General features: G+C 42.2%; 1 protein-coding gene across 1 annotated transcript in view; it reads left to right on the top strand.

Annotated features, from left to right (window-relative positions):
* The first annotated feature begins 2,288 nt into the window (after positions 1-2,288).
* Positions 2,289-25,429, top strand: part of LOC142094899 (arf-GAP with SH3 domain, ANK repeat and PH domain-containing protein 1-like) — a 111,450-nt gene continuing 88,309 nt past the window's right edge. The window contains exon 1 of the mRNA XM_075177505.1: positions 2,289-2,804. Within this exon, the coding sequence (XP_075033606.1) occupies positions 2,679-2,804 (126 nt within the window). The 5' untranslated portion in view covers positions 2,289-2,678. The remainder of the gene's footprint in view (positions 2,805-25,429) is intronic.

Below are 25,429 nucleotides of genomic sequence, written 5' to 3' on the forward strand. Positions count from 1 at the left end.
TGACTGTTCCGTTATCACAATCTCAGGCATTGACCCCACTTACCACTGTTGTAGCTAGTGCTAAGTTGCTTGCTTTGTATTGTTCCCACCTATTATTATTATTATTATCATTTATTTGTTAGGCGCCACAAGGTTTCCGCAGCGCCGTACATAATACAAACAGGAGACCATACAGGGTGACATAGTACACAGCAATAAACACAAAGTACCAATACTTCAGAACTCCGGGCAGACATATGAGTGAAGATGGAGTAGAAGAACAGGTATGGAGACAGGAGGGGAGAGGGGCCCTGCTCATACGAGCTCACATCCTAAGGGAGGGTGGACAAACAGGTACAGGAGGGAGCCATTAAAGTAAGGGAGAGAAGGGTGGGGCTGGTGGAGAGAGGGGAGAACAAGAGAAGGATGTTTGCGAAGGTGCAACGAGGTAAGGGTTAAGTGGATTGTTGGTAGGCTTTGAGGAACAGGTGAGTTTTGAGTGCCCGTTTGAAGGAGCACAGACTGGGTGAGAGACGGATGGAGCGAGGGAGGTCGTTCCAGTGGAGGGGAGCAGCTCGGGAGAAGTCTTGGATTCTGGAGTGGGAAGATGTGATCAGAGTAGAGGAGAGGCGACGGTCGTTGGCCGAGCGCAGGGAGCGGGCAGGGGTGTGAATGGTGAGGAGGTTGGAGATGTAGGGGGCAGTAGACTGGGAGAGGGCTTTGTAAGTGGTGGTGAGGAGCTTGAAAAGGATCCTGTAGGGGAAGGGGAGCCAGTGTAAGGCACGGTAGAGAGGGGAGGCGGAGGAGGAGCGGCGTGAGAGAAAGATGAGTCGGGCGGCCGCATTAAGAACAGAGCGAAGGGGGGCGAGGTGGGAGAGGGGGAGGCCAGTAAGGAGAAGGTTGCAGTAGTCGAGGCGGGAGATGATGAGAGCATGTATGATGGTTTTGGTGGCATCTTGTGAGAGGAAGGGCCGGATGCGGGCAATGTTACGCAGCTGGAAGCGGCAGGTTTGGGCTAGAGATTGGATGTGGGGGACAAAAGAGAGAGAGACACCTACAGTTGTTTTGACTCAGCCTATATAAGGCCACTGTCAGAATTTTCCCACAGTTGCCTGAAAATGTACAGCAGGGGGTAAATGTATCAATGTCCGGATTCTTCAACTCCGGCGAGATCGGCGTCTTCAGCGCTTAAATTTAAAGCGGCGCTACCTTGTAAAGGGAAGTTTCCCTTTACAAGGTAGCGCCGCTTTAAATTTAAGCGCTGAAGACGCCGATCTCGCCAGGGTTGAAGAATCCGGACATTGATACATTTACCCCCAGATGTGCTTTGTAAAAAGCAATAAGCATGTTCAAATTCAGTCTACTGACAACTACACCTTCTGCCAACCTCCTGTTCTACAGTAGAGCAACGCAACTTTAGGATCTACGGGCCTGATTCATTAAGGATCTTAACTTGAGAAACTTCTTATTTCAGTGACCTAGACAAATCCATGTTATAATGCAAGGGGTGCAAATTAGTATTCTATTTTGCACATAAGTTAAATACTGACTGATTTTTCATGCAGCACACAAATATTTGATAGCTTATTTGTACACTGAAATTTAAAGTTGATATTTGTGTGCTACATTAAAAAATAGGCAGTATTTAACTTATGTGTAAAACAGAAAACTAATTTGCACCCCTTGCATTGTAACATGGTTTTGTCCAGGAGACTGAAATAAGAAATTTCTGAAGTTAAGATCCTTAATGAATCAGGCCCAGTAGCTGTAGTGGAACTACAGCTACCAAAATATCCTGCCAGGACTTGTAATTTCAAATCTGCTGAAGACCCATTGGCTGTCTATGTCTGGTCTATAGATTCAATACTTGCTGTCACCCCAGTTTCTGCTAAGCTTCCAGTGCTCCCTTAACGCAGGGATTTTTCTCACACTTCTCTATACAATAACGTTTCTTTCTAAACTAACTGGACTTTTATTAGACCTCTACTTGGCAGAGCACATTTCAAATCTAAGGACATCCCTCTCTGATTGTCCTCTCACACAAGATCCAGAATCCCCCTCTCTGTTTTCTTGTAAAATTGCAGCTTTCAACTAATGTCCTTATTCCCTTTTACAAGCATCCCCCCCAAAGCCCCCTCCCTTTACCAGCCCCAAGTCTCTGTACCATCCATCCTTATTCTCTGTCTCTCCTCTCCAACCCCCATCAATTATTTTCTCACAAACCAAACCTCTCTTCCTTTTCAGATCCTACCCACTCTCATTTAGCCCCCTCGTGTAACTCGCGCATGCGCGGCGCAGTTCCCCTTTCATTCACTTGCACAGTGAGAGGAGCCGCAGCAAAACAGGCAGGATATAAGATACAGCTGAGATCCATATACCGCAAACACACAACTACTGGACTGCATACAGCTAACCTAGCAAAGACACGGATATTAAAAAAAACAAACTTGACTTTGCAAACCTTGAGCATCACCTATAGGCGCACAGCTTGGGTTTAATAGAGCAGCTGATATTACACACTATAGTAGACACTGCACAATCTGGAACACAGAACGTACACACAATACTGTACACGTACAGCAGCCAGCACCAAACTGCCTGAAACACGCCTTCTATTGCACAGCACAACACCGCTTTTTAGCACAAAACACACACACGCAGTGCCTGTACTGGTAGGTGCCCCTTTACCCCCCATCACCATGCCTGATCTTATTAGTGTAGGTGAGTTTATAATGGAGACGCAGGAGGACCACAGCTCACCTACTACCTCCTCGTTTATCACTAGGATGAGCAGCTGCAGAAACGCGGTGGCCAATATTGAAGAGGTAAGTGGGACCTTGCAGGATTTGGGACACTGCTGTCTTACTTCAGCCTCCTCTCTTGGTACTGCAGCAGTTGGTACCTGAGGTTTATGGTGATGGCGAGATTGCATGTTCTATGACATCCTGTGATTCAGACTTCCATTCTTTAGGGTTAAAACTTTTGGCTGAGAATTTGATGGCAGGTGATAGAGGAACTCATTTGGAATTTAAGGTGGGGCCTTGTATTGGAATGAATGATGTTAGGTAAAAGTAGCCATTAACCTTTTGAGATAGTTTAAATCTAACCCCACTGCAGTTACCTTAAATTTTTATATCACTGGTCCACATATGAAGATAGAGAAAACTCCCAACCTGACTTGTGTTAGTTGCTGTTTAAAATGGACGTGTGGTTTCTTTTTAATAGAATTTTGTTTTGTTTTTTTTAAAATGTTGTACTTAGCTTGTGTTTAAGTATTGCATTGTGGTAGTCAGAGTGTTTAAAGCTTTCTATAATTCAGGTGCATCTGCTAGTGACCATAGATTTTCAGAGAGGACAACATCTCTTTGGGTTAATTAATAGATTTTCTGAATGTCATTACCAGCAGCCACTTCCTTCATGTTTAAAATGAACTCCTGTTAGTAACATATTGCAACACATTACTATTTTGAAATGTTAGAGAAGCGTTAACTATGTGGCAGAAAACAGGAACTATACAGCAGTTGAAGAGGTGCAATAAACTAAAAAGTTTAACATTTCATTTGGACAGCTTTAAGCAATGTAGAGATATAACCCGTTCTGCAAATTCAATTTATAAATGTATGTGGTAGATCTGCTATAAATGTTTTGTCACTCTTTATCCGTGGTTTGTCACTTTTCACAGTCCTGTTTATCAATGATTAGCGGTGTTGTCACTAACTATGTCATAATCCTAAATACAGAACACCTCTGGTTTTATCTTTTGCCTGACTCTGACTGGTAGTGGTTAGTTACTAACATAATTGCAAATTTGCACAGTGCAGGCAATAATAATTAAAGTAAGTATTGTGTGTTACTGCACTATTGCAAGTTTGCACCTGTGTCTTAGCAACTAGCACCTAGTGGCGGTCATCTATGCAGGACAAACTCCATTTTGTTTCTGCCGTGCAGCTTGAGTTGCACAATTTCACTTAGATTTCCGCCAAAGCGCATGACTTTCCTGAGCAAGATGGCCTTTTGAGGAAGAGTATAATGGGCACATTTATCAACAATCGCATGAAATAAAAAATAGTTTTCAATCCTTATCGCATTGATAAGGATTAAACTATTTCTCATATTTATGAATAAACTTCAGCAGGGCTAGCAGTCACGATAAACTGCTGTCCCTGTGAAGTGTAACACTTACCTTTTCAGTAACTGATCACTGCGAACAAACTTGCGATACCGGCATCTTCGTTGTAGTCCTACTGCGCATGCCCGACCGAAAGTATTGGGCATGCGCACAGAGACTATACTAACGAGGGACTGTTATCATGTGACAGGGAGGGATCACATGATCCCTCCACACATGCGGTGTGCAGCTCTGCTCTTCGGAGCAAAGCTGACAGCTAGCAAAGTTTTCAATTACGTTAATGCACGCCAGCTTCAGCTGGCTTATATTAACATAACAAGTTTCTGAAAATTCATTTGTTAGATTGCGTTAGGGAGCAGTCACCATACTATTTGATGGTGACTGCTCAGAAAAACGAAATAGAATGCAAAGCGTGGATATTTGCTGCGATGCAACAATAATACATTTGAAGGATACTCCAAATTGCACCTAAATGACGGTAAGTGTGCTTTTTAAAGATTGCACTTGTTGATAAATAGGCCCCTAGGTTTGCACAGGCTGAGGGGAGGAGTTACATGAAGTGAGGGTAATCCTTACAGTTTAGGTGCACCAACGAGCCTAGTTTTGTTGAGCAGTGCAAAAAAGAGATTTCATACTCTGGTGTGAAAATGTTTGAAAAGGGATAATGGGGTGGAGGGGTTGCATTTGGAAGGAAGTCCCTTGATAGTGAATTGTCCACTGCTCACATGAACTCTCACTTAGGGGTATATATACTAAACTGTGGCTTTGAAAAAGTGGAGATGTTGCCTATAGCAACCAATCAGATTGCGGCTGTCATTTTGTAGAATGTACTAAATAAATGACAGCTAGAATCTGATTGGTTGCTATAGGAAACATCTCCACTTTTTCAAAGTCACAGTTTAGTAAATATATCACTTAGAGTTTTGCCAGAAAGCATTTGGGAGATCCACATAGCAAGGAGTGGAAGTTTCTATGGTGTGTTGAGGCCTAGATTAAATATTTTGCCTCCATGACAAAAACTATGTTTGTTGCAATCCTAACACTGCATATCATCCCAAGAGTGCTTTTCCTACCGTGAAACATAGTGGAGAGAGTATACTGCTAAGGTATGCTTGGCAAAAACAAGGAAAATATGGATGGAGATATGGACAAACCTTACAGAAATACAACTGCTGTCTGCAAGAGACCCAAGACTTGGAAGAAGATTTATATTCTACTATGACACAAAGCATACAGCAAGAGCCACATTGTCATGGAGTGGTCCTGTAAAATCCCTGACCTCTGTCCTGTTGAGAGTTTGTAGAATGATGTAAAAATTGCTGTTCACCAAGGGTTCTCATTTAAACCAATGGAATTTGAGTAAAAGTGCAAAGAAAAGTGGGTGAAAATTGCAATGTCCAGGTGTGCATTTCTGGTAGAGACTTAGGAAGGCGCTCCTGGGATGATATGCAGTGTTAGGATTGCAACAAACATAGTTCCTGTCATGGAGGCCAAATATTTAATCTAGGCCTCAACACACCATAGAAACTTCCACTCCTTATTATGTGGATCTCACACATGCTTCCTGGCAAAACTCTAAGGGGTATATTTACTAAACTGTGGGTTTGAAAAAGGTGGAGATGTTGGTTGCCTATAGCAACCAATCAGATTCTAGATATCATTTTGTAGAATGTACTAAATAAATAACTAGAATCTGATTGGTTGCTATAGGCAACATCTCCACTTTTTCATACCCGCAGCTTGATAAATTTATCCCTTCCCTTAGACTTGCAGCTGTAATTGCAGCTAAAGGAGTTTTTACCAAGTATTACAATAAAAGGAGCAGGATACTTATGTAATCAATTTATTCTCTGTTGTTTTATATTTATAAGTAAGTAAGAACCAGATTTAGAGTTATTTTTTTTATTTGTCCCTACAGATTATTTAGTGTATGCTAGTGGTAAGAAGAGTAATGACACTACATCTGTATTCCTGTGGAGTAAAATTACACCCTTTAATCTTTTTTTATATTTCTACCAAAAAAGAGGAGTATTGGATTATATAAAGATATAATGCCATACTCCTTTTATGCAGAAATGTCTAGCGTGACCATTGTTGATGCGTAAGCATACACAATTGCGTAGTTTTTCTTTAATCACTGTAGTCCAGCCAAAAGCTCTGGTAAGGCTGAGGTTCAGAACCGCCAATGTACTCCTTAGCAACGCATTGGTGCCTGCCCCTTGCAAAAAACATGCTGCGGCCTTCCCTTGTCTGCTCAGTCCTCACTGAGACAATCTACACCAGGGGGTAAATGTATCAAGCTGAGAGTTTTTCGGCGGGTTTAAAAAACCAATCAGATTCTAGCTATCATTTATTTAGTATATTCTACAAAATGATAGCTAGAATGATTGGTTGCTATAGGCAACATCTCCACTTTTCAAACCCGCCGGAAAACTCTCAGCTTGATACATTTACCCCCAGATCCTTGCAGTGTTCTGATTTATCAATGCATGAGACTGATCTGGAGGAGTATCCCCACCAATAGCTACAATTATTATCCCGCTATCATATGTATCAAGTGTACCCCATATCGAGTAATAGCTTTAGCTTCTGTTTCATGTCATTTGTGTATTTTTCCTGTTCTTTGTTTTATTATACACATAATTGTTAACCATCTCTGCAGCCGATATACATCATTGGTGTACTAAGTTTTTGTATATTTATATCATTTGGTGGATTCAGTTTCACTTAAAGCTGCTTATATTAACATATATTGCGTATTCTACTTACTGGTCCTTCTAGTGTGTGCATTATACACATTATTGTCAAGCACCTATAGAGAATGCGTGTGTGTACAGGACTGACGAGACAAATTGCCTCGGCCTGGATGTTAACACATTTATATGTACAAATCTCAGGAGTTTATCAAACTTCCGCTTTGGAGACAAATTTGCTTGTGAATATTGATTACCAAGTGGTGGGACAAGTAGTGGGGAGGAGTGTTAGTATGGCGTACTGCTCTATACCGGCCCACTGTGACCACTGATTATACAACATATAATAGATATTATATCATTTATGGAGCAGATAGTATATATCATATAAGGTATAGATAGCATAGGCGATATGAATGGAATATACAGCGTGGGGCATAAAGATCTCCCATATTTTGAGGGGGCACTGTGTGAGCTGTAGTGGGGGTAAAGAGGTGGGGTAGATTTAATTTGGTAGGTTATTCTCTGCCAATGTTAGTACCCATCATGAATTGGTCCGGTGAACATCGGGGCTTTGTTGTTCAAGCCTATTATGAGAACAACCCTGATAACGAGAGCAGAGAGCGTTCCATACACTCTTCGCGCTAGGTCCAAATGTGTCTGTACCAGATCGGAAAACGATTTTGCTATGGATTTCTAATCTTTGGGCAACTGGATCCACACTGAAAAGAAAATCACCTGGCAGACCTAGGACCGGTAGAACGCCAGAAAATGTGGAAGCAGTGAGAGCATCTATTCAGCAATCATCAAGGTGTTCCGCTCATAAGCATGCAGTCTCACTGGGGATATCAAGTTGGAGTTGAGAAGAATTTTACATGCTGATTTAAAATTACATCCTTATAAACATCATCCTCGATCGCTTGAGGAGTTGAAGGAAAGAATCAGACAGGAAATGGAAGCCATTCCACCTGATATGACCCGGAAAGTGATGGAGAAATTCCGGGAACGTCTTCAGCAATGTATTGCCAACGACGGCCGCCATTTGTCTGATGTGATATTTAAAACCCATTAAAACAAAACAGTTTTTTATGTTCTTTTCAGAAATAAATACAATGTTTTTCTGAATAGTTTTGTTCATTTATATGTTCAAATGTCAGGAGTTTATCAGACAAGATATTTGAGATAAGACTGCAATCAGGATTGTGCAAGTTTCCATATGTACATCAGACTTCCCGTCAGTAATTGACCGACATGTCAGGCTGCCTTTCTCAGCCTGCAATGGCGGATAACCTCAGCGTACACTGAGGTAGACGCCAACTAAAAATATAGAAAATTATATAAAATAGTAAAAACTCATTAAAAACACATTTTTGATTGTTCACCTTTATGTGTTAAGATTGCTTTTTTTGTTTTGTTTATTGTTATCAGTGTTTTTTTTATTTTTATTAATTCATTTTCAACTATAAGGGGTAGAGAAAGCTAAAAAGTGGAGAGAGGGAGGTTGAATAAATGTGAGGCCGGGGTGAGTACATATAGGCACATTCATACGTTGCTAAAGATATATTTTTTGTCTCTCTTTTTTTATTTCCCTACTACATGTGTGTTGTCACTTTAATTATGTATGAGTATAAGTTTTCAAAATACTTTGTCTAGTGTTTACTTCTAACTTGTGTAGATAATTAAGCTGGTGGGTGTAGTATAATAAAGTTGTGCTTCATTTAGAGTATTCGGTGTAGCTCTAACACTTTATCCATCTGCTTAGGGAGCCGTCCCCTTCTGTCACATATCCGTGCCATTTGTACCACATCGTGAGAAAGCTGCGATGGAGTAGGGTGTGCCTAATGCTTCTGTTTCGAAGCTGTATTGGATTTTAGCTGTACTTTTAATTATATTACAAGTAAGGGAAGTGTTCTCCCCAGCACCTATTTCCACAGTGCTTCACCCGGCTGTTTTTACTTTCCACCCAGACCTTGGTTCCCATTAGATTCCTATTATAAACCATATTACAATAGGCACTATGTGAGCACTATAGCCAGCAGTGTGTGTTAGACCACTGGCAACCAGTCTGACCAGTCCTGGCAGGCGTGGGCAATAGAAATTAGCAAAAGATAAAGAAAGCACAGAATATAAATAGGGGCACTCTTGAAGTGATAGAGTAATATTTAAAAATAAATATTTTATTGGATATATAATAAAATGATCCCTAAATGGCCAATGAGCCACCAGTAGCGAAAATTTTTAAAACAAAAATGAATAGTTTCTTTTTAAATATTACTCTCACTTCAAGAATGCCCCTATTTATATTACATGCTTTCTTTCATTTTCTTTTGCTAATTTCTATGAGTTATACATGGTAGGGGAACACCACCCAAATAACTGTTGGAAATTTATAATTCAATATTATACGTAACATACAGGGTGAGTGATTGCCTGGTGCGGTGGATAATTTCTTTACAGGTGTGGGCAATAACCTCCAATATTTGTCAATATTATTGCAAAGTATTACACTGTCCCCACCCGGCGGGCAGAACTTTCTGGGGAGAACATTGAATGGGTTTTTCAATTGCTAGTGCAATAATTAATATGCAACCCAATATGTCATGGTTTAATATTTAGGGTGGATAGAGATGTTTAAGTATCAATTCTGGGGAGAAGTTTATTGTTCTGATGACCTTGCTAGACTAGGCAAACTTCTCGTTCCATAGGTGATGAGTGACTGGGCAGTTCCAGAAAACATGTATAATGTCTCCTACCTCATTATAGTCACACCAACAAAACTTGGTTTTATTGGGTCTAGCTGGGGCTAGGAAAGATCTGTTTAACAGTTTGACCAAAATCTCAGTATGGTTTAAGCATTTAGTCATGCGAAGAGAGTTCATGAATATTTATCCCCATTGTTCAAGCGAGCGAGTTTTGTTTAAGGCTGGGTACACACTAAAGTATCTTTAGCCGATTATCGAGCCAATAAGACGATAAACGACCAGTTGGCCCGATGTCACATTAGTGTCTACTCTGCAACAATGAACGATTATCATTTCAAAGCCCATCGAATCATTTAACTAGTTTTTTAAACTAAAGTAAAAATCTTGTTCAAGAATGGAAGGATGTCGTTCCAATTCTGCAGTGTGTATGCACTCACGACCGAAGTGTCCATAGATCTCTATGGGGTGTACAGAGTCACAATCTTTTCAGCCGATGGTTATGACAAATTAAGAGCACAGATCGGACGGTAACTCGTGTAAAACTTCAGTAATGTGTTAATGTGTACCCAGGAATCGGCATGCTGATCGGGACTTTTTTTGACAGTAAAATTGCTAAAAATCACATTGTTAGAATTTTCCTGTAGTGTGTACCCAGCCTAAGTCTTCTTAACACTGTGTTTGGATGATTGACTTTTGAAGTTATCACAAGATGTTGTGTATTTATTTATACTAAAAGGCGATGCCACGTTTGCCATCTCCTCTTTCGAGTTTTGTTAATATTTGTCTTGGGGGGGATTTCAATGGTGTTTTCCAGTTTTGTTTATCCAGTGTCATGTTTGGTGGTATTGTGCTTGAAATTGGGAGTACAATATTAAACTATCTATATTAAATAAGTTGGTTAGGATTGTAATATCCAGAGAGGTTTGAGTTTGGCTAGTCCTTTTAGTGATAAAATTAGTGTTTGCGTGATCTTATTATTTCCCCCCCCCCAGTCCCAATTATCTTGTCCCAAACTTAGTATATCTAGAGCTAGATTTGGTGTATTTTTGAGGTCTTAGATGTTTAGGAATGCATACAAGGTTTTCAAAAGGGAAATCAAGATTTGAGGCTGTTTCTCAATCTACACATTTTTTTTTTTGTTGTTTTTGGGGAGAGACTAGTCTCTTAATTGTGTTAGGAATCAGGCCTCTTGATATTTAGTAAGATTTTGAAGGACAAGGCCCCCTTGATGTTTTGTTAGGATCATTCTGCTATAGGCCATGTGTGGGGTTTTGTCCTCATAATTGAATGGAGTCTATCTATGTATTTATTTGGGGTAATATATGGTATGGTGCGAAATATATACACGAGTTTAGGCAATAGCATCATCTTAAATCCAATAATCGACCCAGCCAGTTCTCATAGTTTGTCCATAGTTTTGGTTAGGTTAGTTAATTAATGGGTGAAAGTTTAAAGATATATTTAACAGGTAATATGCAAATCAAAAAATAATGTACTTGAGCCCTAACACTATGGTAAGACATACCTCTCTATATGTATGTATTACCCAGTATTGTTTTATTACTGTTTGTTTCCAATTGTAAAGCGCTACGGAATCTGCTGGCGCTACATAAATTGATGATGATGATCATTTCTGCAAATGAAAACCATATGTATGTATAAGAGGGAGAAGATGGATCACAGATTTCAGGACTAAGCTTAATGTTTACATCAAATCACCTGACAACCTGAGTCAGCCAATCACATTTCAGGTTTATTTTCATAACAGAAACATTAACCTTTGAAGATCTACATTCTGCAATTGTCGCTGCACGAACTAAGGCGAATCATTGCATTATATCGGCCAATTCCTACAGTGTGACGAGATACTTGCATGTAAATGTATTTAAACATGCTGTTAGGTTATCATAAGCAAGACTTCAAACTGCCTCTGTTCATTTGAAATTGTGCTTTTATTTCCTCCCACAGCCAACTGTTATTACATCTTGGCAAGTAGAAATCAAAGATTTGGTTGGCTTAAAAGAAGAAAAATAATAGGAAATACAATTTCAACACATTGGGTAATCCAAGTGATATGTTGAGTAGATAAGGAGAAGGCATGTTCAGTGTGGATATCTGAGTATAATTCTGCTTAGGTTGTTTTGGTATCCCATGCAGTATAAATAATGTTTTATTTTTTTTTTTAGCTAATCTAAAAAAGCCTAAATGCTGCTCCACCAACCACTCACGTTTCTGTGTTTGCCCCTGGGAGAGTTCCCATTCTGTTATAACTTTTTTTTACATTTAAAATTCCTTGTTCAAAATCCTGCACTTGCTACTAGTATCCAGGCCAATTGAAAACTTGGGAGGTGTGAGTGATTGCACCCACTTGTTTTAGTTATACACGTTTTAACAGTATATAAAGTGACACTGTAGTCTGTATTGTGCACACCCCTACAGTATCATACAGGTACAGAGCACGTTCACACTCTACAATTGAGCACCATACATAGACAAGCTTGTGCTGATAGGCAGAAATAGTTCTGAGTAAACACTTTCTATTCATGCTGTGTCTGACTTGTTTGCTCTTTCGTATTGATAGTTCTAAAGATTTTTTTTTTTTTTTAACAAGAGTCATTACAAGCAGTTAGAAATGGTACATGAAAAAGCACTGCTATTGGCGTATACCATAAAATCTGCTTGAACAAGGGAAACAAGAAAAGCTCTTTGTATTCTTATGCAGGCAGCCAGGAAAGACATTATTCAAAGAACATATTTAATTTATCCATTGTAATTGATTGTTTTTTGTCTCCATTGATTATACGGAGTATCCTCACCCCGGATTAAATCATATGGATATTTGAGACTACATCTTAATGCCCTTTAGCTGTCAAACACCTCAGGGACTCCTACTATCTTATAATTCACATTACTATTATCCCACGTGTTTCGTGTGTAAACAAAAGGGCAGAGACGTCAATATGAAACATGGTTTGCAGTTCTGGGTCAGGTTAGAGACTATAGAAAAACAATTTGTACTACCCCCCCCCCCCCCCCTCTTATTAGACAAACCTGATAACTGAAAATAAACCACTGTAAGCTTTCTTTACGTAGGTAGATTTTGACCCCAGATCACCTCTTTTGTGTCTGCTGTATAGATTAAAAACCATTGGCTCCCAAAAACTTTTCAGGTATACGTTCCAGGAGAGCTCTGCTGTCCAATAGTGGGCAAGCAATTGCCCCGTCTTAGAGTGGTGACTTACACCCACTACTGGGCTTTACACTGAGATTAAAATAAAACATTTTATGTTGGTAAGAATGTCAATCATGTTCTAATACAGCACGGTGGCTAAGTGGTTAGCACTTCTGCCTCACAGCGCTGGGGTCATGAGTTCAATTCCCGACCATGGCCTTATCTGTGTGGAGTTTGTATGTTCTCCCCGTTTCTGCATGGGTTCCTCCGGGTGCTCCGGTTTCCTCCCACACTCCAAAAACATACTGGTAGGTTAATTAGCTGTTATCAAAATTGACCCTAGTCTCTCTCTCTCTGTCGTCTGTGTGTGTGTGTTAGGGAATTTAGACTGTAAGCCCCAAAGGGGCAGGGACTGATGTAAGCGAGTTCTCTGTACAGCGCTGCGGAATCAGTGGCGCTATATAAATAAATGGTGGTGATAATGATAATACACAAGGTTTCATTTTGATTATATTTAGTATTTTGTCCTTCTGTCGGTGTCTGTATGTTAGTGAATTTAGACTGTAAGCTCCAATGGGGCAGGGACTAATGTGAATGAGTTCTCTGTACAGCGCTGCGTAATCAGTGGCGCTATATAAATGGTGATGATGATAATGATGGTGGGTGTTTAGTCGTTGGTTAATCCTCCTCATATACTACAGTAACAACAGTGATATCTACAAGTCAGAAAGAATAAGAATCAAAATCCCACTTATGTGGAGCAACTTTCTTGTCACGACTGATAGTGGGTGTATGACTGATAGTGGGTACCTGCTGTTGTTGGCGCAACTCAGAGGAAGGCGCGGAGTCTAACGTGCCCCTGGTATTCACCAGGAACCCCCGCAAGGAAGTATGGACTCCGCTGCAGGGACACGCAGGTCGCGGTCCTTCCTAGAGTCCACAGCGAGATACAAGGGGGTGTCAGACAGGCCGGTTCAGCAACGTTCAGGTAGAGGAGGTACAAAGGGAAATCCAGAAGAATGGTGAGGCAAGCCGAGTCGGTAACTTTCAGGGAGCGCAGTACAAAGGCAGAATCCAGATAGGGGTGGTCAAACGGTCCGGGTCAAAAGGGTCACAAGCAGCACGAGGAATGTCAGGAACAAATACAGCAACTGGTACACACAAACGCTGGAGACAGGAAGACCTGATACTCTGGCACTGATTAGAGGACAGGAAGAGGTTTAAATAGTGTGGTGACCCAATCAGCATCAGCGCTGCAGCGCTGTCATACCTGCCGCCGGGAATCCACATAGCGTCCCGTTGCCTAGCAACGGGGCGCGTCATACAGCGAGGAGTCAGATGGCAGGGGGGATCCGGAAGTGATGCGTCTGGTTGCATAGCAACCAGACGCGCGGTCAGGCAGTCAGGCGGCCGTGCGGACGGCGCCTGACAGTATACCCTCCTCTTCTTCCTCCTGTTTGAAGGAACTTTTTGAGAATTCTAGGAGCGTGAAGGTCCTGCTTGTCCACCCATGATCTCTCCTCTGGGCCAAATCCTTTCCAATGGACAAGAAATTGCTGTTTGCCACGAAGAATGCGAGAGGCCAAGATCTGACTGACTTCGAATTCAGTTCCAGAAGAGGTTTGTATTGGTGGGGGACGACAGGGAGGTCGATAGAATTTATTGAGTACCACTGGTCGTAGTAATGAGACATGAAAAGTATTATGACATCTCAGAGAAGGAGGAAGTTTCAATTTAAAGCATACAGGATTAATGACTTGCATGATGGTGTACGGGCCAATAAATCGAGGAGCCATCTTCATAGAAGGAACCTTTAGTCTCAGGTCACGGGTGGATAGCCATACTTGGTCTCCCACCTTTAAGAGAGGAGTGGCCCTCCGATGACGATCTGCAAAGATTTTGTGATGCTGAGTAGCCTTGAGTAAAGCCATCTTAGTCTTAGCCCAAATGAGAGAAAACTCCCGATAAAGAGTATCTACGGCTGGAACCGGTGAAGAGGACACTGGAAAAGGATCCGGAAACACAGGATGACTTCCGTATACAATAAAGAAAGGGGAGAATCCGGTAGACTCATGAATGTGTTGATTATGGGAGAACTCCGCCCAAGGAAGGAATTGAGACCATTTATTCTGGTTGTCGGAGGTAAAACAGCGGAGGAATGTCTCGAGATCCTGATTGATTCGCTCCGTCTGTCCGTTGGTTTGCGGATGGTATCCCGAAGAGAATTTCAATTTTATGTTCAATCTCTTACAAAAGGTTCTCCAAAACTGGGATGTGAATTGGACTCCACGGTCCGAAATGATCTCCTTCGGGCAACCATGTAGTCTGAATATCTCCTTGATAAAGATATCTGCCAGACGACTGGCCGTGGGCAGTCCAGTTAGAGGAATAAAATGTGCCATCTTCGAAAATCGATCAATAACCACCCAGATAGTGGTAAACCCTGCACTGAGGGGTAGGTCTGTGATAAAATCCATGGCCACACTTTCCCAAGGAGCATCGGGGATAGGGAGTGGACGAAGAAGGCCTGCCGGAACTCTTCTACAAGTTTTGTGTTGAGCACAAGTAGTGCAGGAAGCAATAAATTTCCCAACATCGGCACGTACATTAGGCCACCAGAAGCGTCGGCAAAGCAGCGATGTTGTCTTCTTTATTCCAGCATGGCCGGCAATGCGGGATGAATGAGCCCACTGCAGGGTCTTGAACCGGAGATGGGGTTCCACGAATGACCGGCCTGGAGGAGGAGAGGACGTTTTGGTCCTAGTAAGGGCTACGATATTAGAAGGATCAATAATATGCTGAGGAACCAACGGTCTTAAACGATCGGAATCGTCAAATGAGCCAGATAATGCATCGGCACGTCCGTTCTTGGCTCCCGGGCAGAATGTGAGCTTCATGTTAAATCGAGCAAAGAAGCATGCCCAGCGGGCTTGCCGAGGATTAAGGCAACGAGCCTCTTGAATGAACACTAGGTTCCGATGGTCGGTAAACACAGTAACAGGAAATATAGCCCCCTCCAACAGATGTCGCCATTCCTCCAGAGCCGCCTTGATGGCCAGTAACTCCTTGTCCCCTATTCCATAATTACATTCACTTGGAAGAAATCGTCTGGAGAAAAACCCACACGGGTTGTGTGAGCCAGCCGGAGACTCTTGAAAAAGCACCGCCCCAATGCCTACTGAGGATGCATCTACCTCTAAGAAGAAAAGTCGTTCTTGATCTGGCTGGGACAGAACTGGGGCTGAAGAAAATGCTTTCTTTAACGTTATGAAGGCAGACATGGCTTCCGAGGACCAAACCCTGGGGTTGGCAGTCTTCCTGGTTAAAGCTGTAATGGGGGCTATAATGGTGGAGAATCCCTGAATAAATTGGCGATAATAGTTTGCAAAGCCGATGAACCTTTGAATAGCTTTAAGGCCTTGTGGCTGAGGCCAGTCCAGAATAGCTGACACCTTGGTGGGATCCATACAAAGACCTTGACCCGACACAATGAAACCAAGAAAAGGTACCTGGCTAATCTCAAACACACATTTCTCCAGCTTGCAGTAGAGGTGATGTTTCCGGAGTCTACGTAAGACCTCCTTTACTTGTTCCCGATGAGTCTTCAGATCTTTAGAAAATATTAATATATCGTCTAAATACACTACCACAGAAGTGTATAACAGGTCATGAAAGATATCGTTAACAAAGGTTTGGAAGATGGCTGGGGCGTTGCAGAGGCCGAAGGGCATCACCAGGTACTCGAAATGTCCATCTCTGGTGTTAAAGGCCGTTTTCCATTCGTCTCCTTCTTTGATGCGAATCAAATTATAGGCCCCACGGAGATCTAGTTTGGAAAAGATTTGAGATCCACTGAGTTTGTCAAAGAGGTCGGAGATGAGAGGTAGTGGATATTGATTTTTGACAGTGATGCGGTTGAGAGGACGATAATCAATACAAGGCCGAAGAGACCCATCCTTCTTCTTAACAAAAAAAAACCCTGCACCCGCTGGGGAAGTGGATTTGCGGATAAATCCCCGTTTCAGGTTTTCTGAAATATATTGAGACATGGCTGACGTCTCTGGACGAGATAAAGGGTAGGTCCTCCCTTTGGGGATGGGTTGGTCAGGAGATAAAACAATAGCGCAATCCCAGGGACGATGAGGAGGCAAGATCTCTGCTTCCACTTTACTGAATACATCTTGGAATTCTATATAGGCCTCAGGAAGGTGGGTTAGCTCGGAATGAGCCATTACTTGACATTTTGGAGGCAAGACTCTAGACAGACATTCAAAGCGACATCCTGAACCCCACGACATAACTTGAGCGTGGTCCCAATCCATCTGAGGAGAATGTTTTCTCAGCCACGGTAGCCCCAAGATGAGGGGATTAATGGACCTCGGCAACACCAAAAGTTGGATCATTTCGCTATGAAGTACTCCTACCATCAACCGAACAGGAGAAGTCACGGAGGAGATGGAGCCGTGAGTGACACGACTTCCGTCGACTGCCGTCAGAGATAACGGTTGGGGCAATGGGTTTAGAGGTATTTGGAGCTGCGAAGCTAGATCCGCCGAAATGAAGTTCCCGGAGGAGCCGGAGTCCACAAAGGCCGTGGTGGAAAAGGTACCCTTGGGGGTGCTCAGGATGACAGCCATCTGAAATTCTGGGGAATTTTCTTTAGAATAGGGAGCAACTGTGGATTCTCCTAAAACGGCCTCCCCGCCACCGTTTAGGAGGAAGAGTTTCCCGGTTTCTTGGGACAAACTCTTAGCAGGTGTCCCGGATCTCCACAATACAGACACAGGCGTTGTTTGAAGCGTCTCTCCCTCTCTTCAAGGGATAATTTAGAGCGTCCTACTTGCATTGGTTCGTCCACTGGCAGGATGGGATTTTGGAACTGGGGTGCTAGCCGTGGTATGAACCGTTTGCCAGGAGAGCGTTCCTGCGTGCGCTCTTGGTAGCGCAAATCCACCTTGATTCACATGGAGATGAGAGAATCTAACTCAGCCGGGAGTTCTCTGGAAATTAGCTCATCCTTAATCCGGTCCACCAGACCTTGCCAAAAGGTTGCCACCAGTGCTTCGTTATTCCATTTTAACTCGGAATTGAACTGCGTATTGCCCCACGGACAGGTCACCTTGGCGGAGGTTTAACAAGCTGGTAGCTGCAGAAGCAACTCTTCCGGGATCATCGAAGACTTTCCTGAAAGCTTCAATGAAAGAGTTGGAGTTATTAAGAAGTGGACCCCCTTGTTCCCATAAAGGTGAGGCCCAGGCAAGGGCTTGACCACTGAGGAGGGAGATGAGAAAGGCTACTTTGGTGCGTTCTGAAGAAAAGGCCCCTGGGTTGCACTCAAATTGAATGGCACATTGGTTCAGAAAGCCCCTGCACTTCTTGGGATCACCGTCAAACTTTTCGGGTGTCGGGATGCGTACACCGGAGGCCGCTGTAGAGACCGTAACCACACTGGATGCTGTGGATGCCGCAGAGGTTATGGCTGGTGTAGCGGGTGCAGCATTCTGAAATGTATCGAAGCGGGTAGCAATCCCTTGGACACATTGTAGAAGATGCGCTTGAGCTGCTTCTTGTTGCTCCACTCGTTGAGCCAAATGCAGGAGTAGGTCACGAGCAGACGGTTCACCAGACCCCTCCGTTGTCATGGCCAGAGTATACTGTCACGACTGATAGTGGGTGTATGACTGATAGTGGGTACCTGCTGTTGTTGGCGCAACTCAGAGGAAGGCGCGGAGTCTAACGTGCCCCTGGTATTCACCAGATACCCCCGCAAGGAAGTATGGACTCCGCTGCAGGGACACGCAGGTCGCGGTCCTTCCTAGAGTCCACAGCGAGATACAAGGGGGTGTCAGACAGGCCGGTTCAGCAACGTTCAGGTAGAGGAGGTACAAAGGGAAATCCAGAAGAATGGTGAGGCAAGCCGAGTCGGTAACTTTCAGGGAGCGCAGTACAAAGGCAGAATCCAGATAGGGGTGGTCAAACGGTCCGGGTCAAAAGGGTCACAAGCAGCACGAGGAATGTCAGGAACAAATACAGCAACTGGTACACACAAACGCTGGAGACAGGAAGACCTGATACTCTGGCACTGATTAGAGGACAGGAAGAGGTTTAAATAGTGTGGTGACCCAATCAGCATCAGCGCTGCAGCGCTGTCATACCTGCCGCCGGGAATCCACATAGCGTCCCGTTGCCTAGCAACGGGGCGCGTCATACAGCGAGGAGTCAGATGGCAGGGGGGATCCGGAAGTGATGCGTCTGGTTGCATAGCAACCAGACGCGCGGTCAGGCAGTCAGGCGGCCGTGCGGACGGCGCCTGACATTTCTAAAGCTTTAAATATTTGTATTTTTCCTTATAAAATGCATATTTCAAAATAAAATTCCGACAGTATATAATTTGTAAAGTCAAACCATTTGGGGCATATTGCAGCTTAACACTTGTTTTTTTTTTTGTTTTTTTTTTTATATCAACCCTTGTGCAGCTTCCTGTGTTGTTGTGGGTAGGTAGCCGAGGGGTGCTCCAGTATTGTGGGTTCTGGCAAAATGTGTGAGAGGGGATAGACTCTTGTGGCACAGCCAGTAGCATCCTGGTGCAGTTTTCTACAGATTAAATAGAAAACAATAACATGAATGCTGTTTCCCTAATCTTAGTAAACAAATAAATAAAAAAAAGTTGAGTAGACTGCATTTATCAAACTCGTATAATTATAACCAACGGGTGATTCCACTTAAGCTTACAAAGGGTGTTTTCATATTTTTTTGTTATTGCCAGACATACAATTATTTGTTTACACATTTCCTTGTTTCAAAACTTCTGCATTTAACATCCCAAGGCTGAGGAAGTATTGGTCATGTTACTGTTGCTGCAAAAACATGTGGGGCAATCGCATATTTCATGTGGAGTTTTTATATTGCGATGTACAGTTGGAGAAGTCTAAGATCCATATTGTTATAACTGTGCTTGATATTTTAATATTGGTTTAAACAAAGTTTGGGGAAAATTAGCCAAAATTCAGATACCAGGGCCAAAAGTTAGGAGCCAGAAATATTGTATTTAACAATTGACTCCCACAAAATAAGCATTGCACCAGCCTGCATGCCCCCTACAAAATAAGCATTGCACCAACCTGCATGCCCCTACAAAATAAGCATTGCACCAGCCTGCATGCCCCTACAAAATAAGCATTGCACGAGCCTGCATGCCCCCTACAAAATAAGCATTGCACCAGCCTGCATGCCCCTACAAAATAAGCATTGCACGAGCCTGCATGCCCCCTACAAAATAAGCATTGCACCAACCTGCATGCCCCTACAAAATAAGCATTGCACCAACCTGCATGTCCCTACAAAATAAGCATTGCACCAGCCTGCATGCCCCCATAAAATAAGCATTGCACCAGCCTGAATGCCACTACAAAATAAGTATTGCCCATAGCCCAGTCTGTGTGCCCCCCAAACAACTTTAAGCCGTATACCACAGAAAATACATTAGGCCAGCCAGTGTGCACGCATAAAAAGCATTATACCAGCCTGTGTTACCCCTTTTTAATTTGAAAATATATGTATATATAGTTCACCAGCCGGTGACACTCAGTAATACTTCCCTTCTTCAGTGTACATGGCTGCTGACTTCCAGCATTAGCATTTCTAGACATGGCATTTATCATTGTAAATCGCTATTATCGTTACTGAGGCAGGAGTCTCTCTCACCCCGTTTATTACATCAACTGAATTTCCATTGGGAGCAGCTTTTACCAAGGTATTAGCAATAGCAGAGTAGTGCTGTATTTGTGAGTAGGAAATAGCGGAACACTTAGAATCGCATTATATATCTTAACCATTACAATCAGAGTCCGGCATTTAGCTTTTAGATTAGAGGAACTGTTCTGGTGCCCTGGATATGGGGCTGTCATCCAGAGCCAGTCTTCACCAAATAACATTTTGTAATCCTGCATAAAACTATATGTTCTTATGCTTTGCTCTTTCTGTGAGCCTATGCACCACACCCGTCTCCTAACTACAAATTTGCCAAATTGCTTTTGTACAACACATTCTATGTGGGATTGTTGCGTTAAAGTGCCTGCAGATAGTGGAAGCTTGAGGGCTGTACCAATACATAGGCTGGCTGGGCTGGGGGGCATGGAGGCATGCTCCCACTGGGCCAGTCCCATAGTGGGCTACCTTGGGCTGGGTCACTGGGTTACCTGTATTTCTTTTCCTTTAAAATGATCCTAATAGGTTGCTGAGTCTTATCTTGCCACCCAGGCTAAAATTTACCAGCCCCAATTCGCAATATTCATGACAATGAAGCCTATGAATTCACTAAGGATCAGTGACCCTACTTTCCTGAGACAATTTATTTCATTTATCTTGGTATGATATGGTTATAATATTTTAATAAGAATCAAGCTTTAAAATGAAAGTTAGATTTTGCCCAGCAATAAGGCTCATTTGCAAATGTGCAATCTGCACCCCAAATGCTCTTTTATGACATGCATATTTATGAGCGCCATCCAATGTTACGTAAACCCCTAGAGATATGTAATGCGAAATAAAGGAATCTGCGGGGGTGCACTTGAAATATTCTAGGAGTTGGGTGGATCAGGGGGTGCATTGCTAAGTGCAAATTAGGTGCACAAGTGCATCTAGTTTGCCCTCAAGTGGAAAATGAAGATTTAATTTTTCAGAAGGGATTATGTAAATAAGCTGTGAGGTCTAGACAAGGCAGATTTAGGGAGGCTTTCCCAGCTTCTAGGGTGTTGCAAGCCAGGCCTCATCCTATACCTTTTGCACATTCCAGTTGCCCTTGAGCATAAAAGCACATTTCTAGAAACATTTAGACAGTCTTAAGAAGATCAAGCATACAAAAGTGCCTCATATAATAGGAACAGTGCCAATGTCCTTTGTGGTTAATTTAAGGTGAAGCAATTATTTTAGAAGAAAAGCATAAAAGTTTAAATTTTTTGAAGGGTTTGGTCCTAAAGTGAATGTAAGTTGGACTTGACGTGGGTGTTTCCAAAGCTCAGGAAGTGAAGGTGCACCTTGAAATGCACTTGGCGGACAAAAAGGTGCTCTTGCACAAAGAAAAGCAGCATACTGTCTCTCCAGCAGCGGGACAGGGTGTGGCCACAGCACTCTGTGGGTGTGGCCACACAACCATGGTGCTGCCTAGCGCTTTTGAAGCTGCCCCAATCTCTTCTCCCCTCCAAGCACCTTAATTGCCAAGCACACACACCCATTCATTACTGTTCTGCCATGCAGAGCAGCGGAGGGCATACCTCCCAACTTTCCCACCAATTGGGACAAAGCTGTTCTGATTAGGATGGTGGGACAGAGTCTCAAATCGGGACGATTGGGAGTTATGAAGCAGTGTGATTCAGCATTTTTGCTGAACATTAATAAACATTAAACTGTAGAGTTCTACGAGCTCTTGTATTGGCAAACAGACCTTTTAAACTAAACATTTAGTGAAGTTGTGAAGTGTGATCTGTTTCCTCATTTTTGTCAATGTTCTCTGTTAAGTGCGATAATACAACGTTAAATATAGCCAGGGTGTTGTAACATGATGGTCTATACTGCTTCTCCACAGAAACTTCCGAATTAATGGAAATTTACATGTTTGTTTGGAAACAAAAAAAAAAGAAGTCTATAATTTTTTTTTATATTAACTTCAAATACTTCTACATTCCTAAAAATCATTTACAGCATAAAGTTAAGTCGCATATTACTGAATTGCAAAAGCAGTAGTGTTTATTGATTAGCTACCCTGAACGTTATTAGTGCAACAATAATAAGAGTTGGTTTACAAAAGAGTCTGGATGTTGCAAGTTTATAGTTCAGTATGTTTAATTACTATAAGAGCAAAAATATCTTTCACACAGTATCCTGCCCAGTCTCCAGTGTTATCTCGGTCATCAGTCTAGGGTGGCTACCAGAACTTGGACAATTTGTCAGATATGATTAGAAACATGTGTAACATTTTTATAACATGAGATATCTTTATAAGGGCATGCTTTCAATCCTGATATGATTAACCGCACAATGACCATATCATCACTCTTTCATGATGAAACCAATTTTCAGGATTGGGGTATGTCCCCTTGGTTGGAAATAATCTTTATTATTTTATTTTATTTTATTTTTTTTGCACACAAGACAGGTGCAGTTTTTGAGACACTGATTGTTGCATATTTGCTCCGAACACATCTATGTGCTATATTTAAGGTATCACGAATCTTAAGATGTGTGTAAGTCAAAATATAGATTGTTGATACTGTGTGCCTGCATATGTTCATGTGAATGATTAAATAACCTGTAAAGTGCTACATGATATAATGCGATATAATAATAATAATAATAATAATAATAATTATGGTCTATAATGTAGTATATCTCCCAAATTTACTACTGACCAAAGATACTATTATAAATGGGTAATCTAAGAGTAGTTTATCTTTTATGTGAACATGTTCCTATATTGGCCTTGCTGGGTATAATATGCTGGTCATTTTGGTAATATAGCAGGCTAGTCATTGCAGCATGTGTTTTTATATTAGAGTATTATGTATTGCATATATAACTTACATAATCACATCCCGAATTTTGTACACTGAGTTGCGCATACCACTGATTTATAAATTGGAAAAAGTGTTGGACAAGTGTCGGACTTGCCTCCTTACTTTCAGGCACATGTATAAAGCTTGACTATACGTGTAAAGCAATGTGTCAGGAAAGGACAACTATGCACACACAACCACAACTAAGATGGGCTCATGGTGGGAATGACTGTGGCCTGAATGTCAAATTCAGGCCACAGCTTTGACCTATATGCTGTAATAGTGGATTGCCCCCAGGGCCGGATTAAGTCAGTGTGGGTCCCTGGGCTAAGAGGCCTCCAGTAATTTGTAAAGGCCCCCCCTTAGCCCCAGTGTATCACCTCCGCTCCCCCCATACATAGAAACTTACCTGGTACTCTTCGCTGCAGCCTTCAGGCTCCAGGCGGCACCTCTTCTTTCTTCTTACCCTGCTATCAGTGAGGGCGGGGTGCGCAGCGCGCTGGTCAGTGAGGAAGTCTTGTGAGACCTCTTCGCTAAGCAGCATGTTACTCACAGCACCCGCACTGACAGCAAGGCAGCCAACAGCATCAGAGTTGCTGTTAGCTGCGCCTGCCTAACTTAAATGAATGGGACCCGATTGCCGGCATTAAGTTAAAATCTTTGTTAGGGCCCCCTGGCTGCCCAAAGTCCCCTGGGCTACAGCCCAGAAAGACCAATATGTTAATCCATCTCTGATTGCCCCACGTAGGCCAAGTATTACCCTGGCTGCAGAATTTAGGATTCCTCACGAGTAGACCTGTAGATGTGTATTTATGTATTCCCTGAAGAGCTGTCAGCATAATAGTTCTGCAGCTGGGATTGTGCAGAGGGGTTTTGTACAGAGATTGTTTCTGCATTTCCAGTGACATGAAGGAGAGAGCAAGTCTTTCTTATTTGTACTCACAAATCAAAATGACACACGCGAAAATTAATTGGAGCAGCAATGTAAATACTGAAGTGCTTGCATATGAAAGGGCTCATTTACAAAGTGCCAGAAATGAGGACCAGCACTGCTTTTTCATTTGTGCATGTCAAGGTGCTCCCCAGGCCGGCCGGTGTGGGATCTCCAGCACCCCTCTGCCTAGAGTGTGTGCATGTGCCCATCCCCTATACCACCACACTAGTTCCGATACCCCCCTACTTACAGTGAAGACTTGGAACAAAGGGGGCCCATCACCCGTTACCGAGCCTACACATCTACTTTACAATAAAATGCTTGTTCCATATAATAAAAGCCTCACTACAAAATCCAAACTAGTTCCATTTAAGTACCAGCCTTTTATTAAATTAACGTTTTCTGTCCTGCTATAATACTGCCAAGTTTGTATGTGGTAAATTATTTATGAGAGTGAGGGGACAATGGTTGGGACTGTCTTTGTTACATATGTCACTTTTGTGTTTTTAATGCTTTTTATTATATTCGTCACAGAGTGACTTTTTCCATGAAAGCGCAACTGGGCGGTGAAAGATATAACCAATTTGAACAGATGAAACCCATGGCAGTCACCACCATTTCCATGCACTTTCCATGAAAACCGGTTAATTCACGAAAAATAACTACATAACGGTGTTTGTACTGTGGGGCTTATTTCTTGTGCTTCAAAGATGACCCATCGTGTGGCACTTGTCATTATCCGTATTTTTAATTCATAGAAGTATAAAGAATTCCATTTATTTGTTGCGCTGTAGAAAGAGAAAAACCCTTCAATGTAAAATTATCTTTCAATTAAACGGCCACTAAAATAAATACGTAACAAAATGAAATATAACAGAAATAATGGGCAAATAGTTTTATTATCAGTTGGTGGATATTCATTTTCAATTAAATTACCAGCTGTAATGTCTATGAATTTCCCTTTTAAAGTGAAACCAAATCTTATCTGCTTCTCTGTTTCATCAGTGAGAAATTTTCCCTGACTTTACACAACTCAAGGTGACTCATTCTGTTCAAGAATTGTTCATTTATTTATTTTCTTTCATGGCTTGATCACACCTGTACTTTTTAGTTTATTTTACCTTTTATACTTTCAAATATGGTCACTGGGAAGTATACATGTGCAATCCTCCTTTGGAAAGAAATTGGCCAGCCTTTATCCATATGGCAATTTAAGCAAAATCCCATGTTCAGTTCTCCCATGCTTGTGGGCATCTTGAGGGCGTGAAGA

Source organism: Mixophyes fleayi, chromosome 6, assembly GCF_038048845.1.
Source record: "Mixophyes fleayi isolate aMixFle1 chromosome 6, aMixFle1.hap1, whole genome shotgun sequence".
Lineage (NCBI taxonomy): Eukaryota > Metazoa > Chordata > Amphibia > Anura > Limnodynastidae > Mixophyes > Mixophyes fleayi.